Source organism: Brachionichthys hirsutus, chromosome 19, assembly GCF_040956055.1.
Source record: "Brachionichthys hirsutus isolate HB-005 chromosome 19, CSIRO-AGI_Bhir_v1, whole genome shotgun sequence".
Classification (NCBI taxonomy): Eukaryota; Metazoa; Chordata; class Actinopteri; order Lophiiformes; family Brachionichthyidae; genus Brachionichthys; species Brachionichthys hirsutus.
Window position 1 is genome coordinate 2,423,584 of NC_090915.1, and position 5,664 is coordinate 2,429,247.

The 5,664-nt window shown below is 46.0% G+C and overlaps 1 protein-coding gene across 1 annotated transcript; it reads right to left on the reverse strand.

Annotated features, from left to right (window-relative positions):
• Nucleotides 1–381: 381 nt before the first annotated feature.
• Nucleotides 382–5,211, reverse strand: LOC137908142 (arylsulfatase B-like). The gene is made up of 8 exons (XM_068752496.1): nt 4,896–5,211; nt 4,256–4,442; nt 3,976–4,166; nt 3,039–3,246; nt 2,059–2,302; nt 1,805–1,881; nt 1,242–1,349; nt 382–1,050 (listed from the first exon to the last, which is right to left on the reverse strand). The coding sequence occupies exons 1-8, from the start codon at nt 5,190–5,192 to the stop codon at nt 773–775; spliced, it is 1,590 nt and encodes a 529-aa protein (XP_068608597.1). The 5' UTR covers nt 5,193–5,211; the 3' UTR covers nt 382–772.
• Nucleotides 5,212–5,664: the final 453 nt, after the last annotated feature.

Consider the following 5,664-nt stretch of genomic DNA (forward strand, 5'->3'; position numbering starts at 1 on the left):
AAAGAATTACAGAAAATCTGATGGATGGATTTTGATCGGGAAAAATCTGAAGATGGTTGTGTTCAGATTTTGAGAGCGATCCGGAAACCCGTCTGGATACAAAGAAATCCGGATTATACCATTTACTTATAATAGAGGCTTAAAAAACAAACAAACATATCTTATAAAATATGCAATTCAATTCACTCGCCAAAAATTCACAGTCATAAAAGGGTCCGATATGAACTATCATGAAAAATGTCTTCTGGATCTGATCCAGAATGAGGTCAGGAAAAAATATTACATTTTAACATTAAAACCCATTAATGGATTCAAAAATCAGTAAAAAAATAAATAAATACACAAACTGATTCACTTTTACTTTTCATGGTTGGTGTACATAAATGCCAAGAACAATCTAGAACCTTTTGATAATGATCCAGATCACCATGTGGACGGTGTAGATCCAGTTAGGAGGGGAATGAGCTGCTTGTTCATTCGTCATCAGCCTCTGATGACGTTTCTCAGACCATTGTGTTGTTGAATAAAAAAATAAAAATAAAAAAAAGGTTCCCAACTTGGGCTAACAAAAGGTTGAGACCCTGACAAAGCTATTAAACATTTCTCAGCGTTAGAATTTATTGCACTCGTCGTCACAAAGCATAGAATAAAACCGAGTCGGTCACATGACACAACCTTTATTTCTGCCCTCCCACAGTGTCCAGCTGTTTATGGGTTTCACTGCATCCTGGAGCTTACGGCCTCTCAACCGTAGACGTGTCCCTCGTCATTGTTACGTCGTCGGCGAAGCCCAGGGGCCCCAGGCTCCATCGGGACCCGGTTCACATCTGGGGTCATCATCGGGGTAGTTAACTTCCACTGCACTTTTCTGATGGAACTGGAGCCTCTTGAGGAGATACTTCACGACGCTGGGGTACATAGTTGATAAATCCGTCGTCTCCCACGGGTCCTTTTCGATGTCAAACAGCATCACGGGCTTCAGCTGTCGCTTCGCCGAAGGGCTCGAGTCACGTTTGTTCCGGCCAGGTCGAGGGAACCAAGTGCTGCAACCTGGTGGAAATCAGAAGAACATCAGCCACAGAAAAATCTGATGTCCAACTCGTCCTCTTCTTCACTCCCTCTCTCTCTCTTCAAGGCAACAGTAAAATTCTGTTTTCCCCAGGTCAGAGATAAAGGATGAATAAACGTTAGACATCATCAATATAGACTAAACGCTCCATTATAATTGATTAACTACGGACCTTTGGGTCCGGTGATCAGCTTCCACTGTGCGGATCGAATGGCTGCGCGAATGGACACATCGAAGCCAAAGCCGACCCAAGAGTCATCGTCGACCTTCTCGCCATCGCCTGCAGAAAGCAAAGGACAAAGGAGATTATGCAATTAAAAGAAACTACAGTATTTAAAATTACATTCGGCCCCAGATTAATATTTGTGAGTCTTCCCGAGGGATTATTAAAGTTAAAGTATCGAGGAGGAGTTAAAGAAGCCGTTTTTTGTCAAACTGGAGAAACCATCCCTGAACAGAGGAGGAGGATTAAGACACCGTCTATCAGCAGTATTGAATGACTCCCGATGAGTCTTATCTTCCTGCTTTCGGTCCTTTCTTTGTTTTCTGCTCCAACGGGAGTACAAGTATCTGGACTCTCTGCCAGTCCTTCAGAACTGAAGACGCCTCTTGGATGAGAGGTGAAACGAAAAAGAATCAACTGAAGTCCATTTGATTCAGTTTTTTCTTTTTGCTCTTCTTTATTTATTTCGACCTGGATGACTGATAACCGAAGACACTGGAAGGTGAACTTACATTGGGCCACTTTGGGCTCACGTGAGAGAGGGTCGATGTTGTGCAGCAGCTCCTCTCTGGGCGAGGGATACCCGTTGCTGTAAGACAAAAGGCAGTTTTAACTCCTGGGGATACTAAATCGACACACGGACACAGCAGCACGAATCTAAAGCAGCTGGCCGCTGTCCGGCAGGCAATCGTGTGGTCTTATGATCGGAAAGAGGAGTAAATCCTGGAGTCCCTCAGGCAGCAAGCGGGACAGCAGCTCAGCTCACCTGATCGTGTCCCACACGTCGAATCCGTCCAGAGGCTTCGTGCCGTTGACGCTCCCTCCTGCCACGCTAACCAAAGTTGGGAGCCAATCAGAGATGTGGATGAGCTCCTTGCTGATGTTCCTGGGTTTCTGCAGTAGCGGGCTGGCGACAAATCCGACTCCACGGACTCCCCCCTCCCACAAGGTGCCCTTTCTCCCCCGCAGCGGGTAGTTGCTGCCACCATACAACGTCTGGCCGCCGTTATCTGAGGGACAATTCAAGATTTCACCCGAAGATGTCTTCCAGAAGGTTTTTGCAAACTTGGTTTGGTAAGGTCAATAAATAAAGAATGAAATTGTTTGTAAGTTGTTGGGGGGGGGGGCAATGAATTACTCTAAATTACTTAAAAAGAAAGAGACAAATACGTTCAAATCGCCATGTTAGTTACAATTGCTTTGTGATAGGAGAGTGTCGCCGAGGATGAAGGGAAAGGTCTACAAGACAGTGGTGAGGACAGCCATGATGGACGGCTTAGAGACAGCGGCTCTGAGGAAGAGACAGGAGGCGGAGCTAGAAGTGGAGGAGATGAAGATGCTGAGGTTCTCCTTGGGAGTGACCAGGTTGGACAGGATTAGAAATGAGACCATAAGAGGGACAGTGAGGGTTAGACGTTTTGGAGACAAGGTCAGAGAGGACAGACTTTGATGGTTTGGACATGTCCAGAGGAGAGACGGGGACTATATCAGTAGAAGGATGCTGAGGATGGAACTGCCAGGGAACAGGACTAGAGGACGACCCAGGAGAAGAGACATGGACGTGGTGAGGGAGGACATGAGAATGGCTGGCGTTGGGGAGGACGGTGCAAAGGACAGGGTGAAGTGGAGAAGGATGATTTGCTGTGGTGACCCCTCACGGGACAAGATGAAAGTACAGTAGTAGTATTAGTAGTACTGAATGAGAGAAATGGCTAATACCATTCTATGGACGCTTTGCAGACGTACCTGTTGAGAACACCAAGATGGTGTCGTTCCAAAGTCCCTGCTGCACCAAAGCCAGAGTGACGTTCCCCACGGCCTCGTCCATGGCCGCCACCATGCCGGCGTACGTCTTCCGATCCGGGTCTGTGATGTTAGCGTAGGGGGCTAGGTAGCGCTCTGGTACCTCCAGAGGGGCATGGACCGATTGCAAGGCCACGTAAAGGAAGAGCGGCTGAAAGACGAGCACGACGATGAGTGGAGACTCACGTCTGTGACTCACTGCCAAACAGTTCTTAGTACAACAATTCACAAACATCCACACATCCAGTGTTTGAACAATTGCATCATTACTCATATGTCAACTCCATTTCATCCTCAACTTGTGCTGAAAATTCTGATGATTTTCCCAAAAACATTAAGGAATACGAGTCGGCAAAAATAAAAAGTAAAAAAAACTCTAAAATTACCAACAATTAGAAAACCAGAACAACGAGACTCAAACTCAGGTCGTTTATGTGTAAATCTAATGCTGTAAAATTACTGAGGTAAAACAAGCTTCTTCTTTTTTTCAAATTCTTTTGACCCAAAATTTTCCTAAAAGTCTTTTGAACATCAGCAGGGATTTGAAATTGAGAGAATTTGTCTACAAATTCATGGTTATTGGAATCACACAGTCTTTTCTATTTTTAATTAAATTAACCCGTGATCAATCTAAAATTGAAATTTTATTGCATTTATTTGGTTGACATTTAGAACTATTGTCATACATCTGTTTTTTATTATTAGTATTGTTGTTATTATTGATTGATTTTGTAGACACAGTCAGGATTTGAGTCGATTTAGTGTGAGCAGAATTATAGTCATTAGCAGCTGTCAAATATTAACTGCTCGGTATGTAATTTTTAGTTTTTTTTAGGTATTTGTATGTATTTTGTGAATGCTAACAATCCAATAGTGGCACCTGGGTTGACTCGTGGCTTTCAATGATGCTGACGGTCTTCTGTGTGAACAGCTCCGTGGAATAGACGCCGCTGTAGTTGGCGGCGGCCTCCTCTCCGTCCTGCAGGTCCAACGCACAGGTCATTACAGTCTGACCACGCACGCCATTGCAGCGCTGATGGGTGTAATAATCCTCGCTCCCTGTCAGGTAACCTGGAGCAGCGCGGGGAGCAGATGACAGGAACTCACCCACATATATATATAAATGTTCCATCCTATAAAGCAATCTGAAAGAAACGTACCAAAGTAGGAGTCGAAGCCGCGGCGCGTGGGCAGGCACTCCGTCTTGTACATGCCCAGGTGCCACTTCCCCACCATGTGCGTGGCGTATCCGGCCTCCTTCAGCAGCTGAGGCAGCAGCTTCTCATCCAGAGGCACGCAGCTGGGCTGACAGGTCCAGATGAGGCTGTGCTGCAGACCCGTGTGGATCTGAGGAGAGGGACCAGAACCGGAAGCACGTTCATCTCTTTGCTGATCACTGAGTTAATAAAGAGGTTAACAGGCTTTTATTTTCTTATATGACACTGGCCTTACTTTATTACATAATTCCATTCAATGACATTTATCTATCTTCTAAGATGATTCTGTCTGACTTTGCTCTCTGTCCCTCGATCACCATCGCTCTCTCTCTCTCTCTCTCAACCCAACCGGTCAAGACAGATGGCCGCCCACATTGGTTCTGTCCAAGGTCTCTTCCTGATAAAAACTTTGCCTCCGTCTCCAAAGTGCTTTCTCTTATGGGTCAAGTTGGGTTCTGTCTTCCTCCGCCTTGAGATAACTTTCTGTTCTGATCTGGCACTATAGAAATAAATGTGAAATTTTGATACATCTCAGTGCGTCCAAACACACCCGGTGAGGGTCTTCAGGATGCGGATCTCTCACCTGATACCTCCCGGTCATGAGCTGGCTCCTGGACGGGGTGCAGATGGGCTGAACGTAGTAGTTCTCCAGGCGGACCCCCCCGCCGGACAGCCGGTCCAGGTTCGGCGTCTTGATCTCTGATCCGTGGTAGCCGACGTCGTTCCAGCCGAAGTCGTCCGCCAAGATGAAGACGATGTGCGGCTGTCGAGCCGCCAGAAGTCCCGAGCAGCTGGAGAGCAGAGCAGCAGCGATCAGCCAGGCGGCCATGACGCTTCCTCGTTTATTCCACAAACGACTGTCGTCTGTCACAAAATTCATCAATGAGGTTGAGCTCAGAATAAATGATTCTATTTAAATCAGAACGCAGCAATGAAGAGAGTCAGACGCAGACAAAGACAGTCTGGTTGGATTCATCTGAGCACATGCCCTCTTGAAAGGTCGAACCCTCAGGATTACGTTTACAACACGAGGATGCAGGTTTTCCAGTTGGACAGGTTAACAACGACGCACAGGTGTGTTTACGAGCACATACAAAAAAGCATCTGCCAGATTCAGCGTTTGAGTGTGAAGATTTTCTCCTCGTTCTCCGCGGTTTTGCTTCTGAATGACCAAAAGGCTTAATGTTCATTATCTTAAAGGGAAAAGGAGAAACGATGAATGGATGAATGGATGGAGCGAGGAAACGGTTTGCAGCTATAATATTTATGTGCTAATGAAGCAGCCCAATAAAATGCCTCTACTTGCATTCTCTGCTTCATAACAAATGTTGTCGACATAAAACCCGATGACG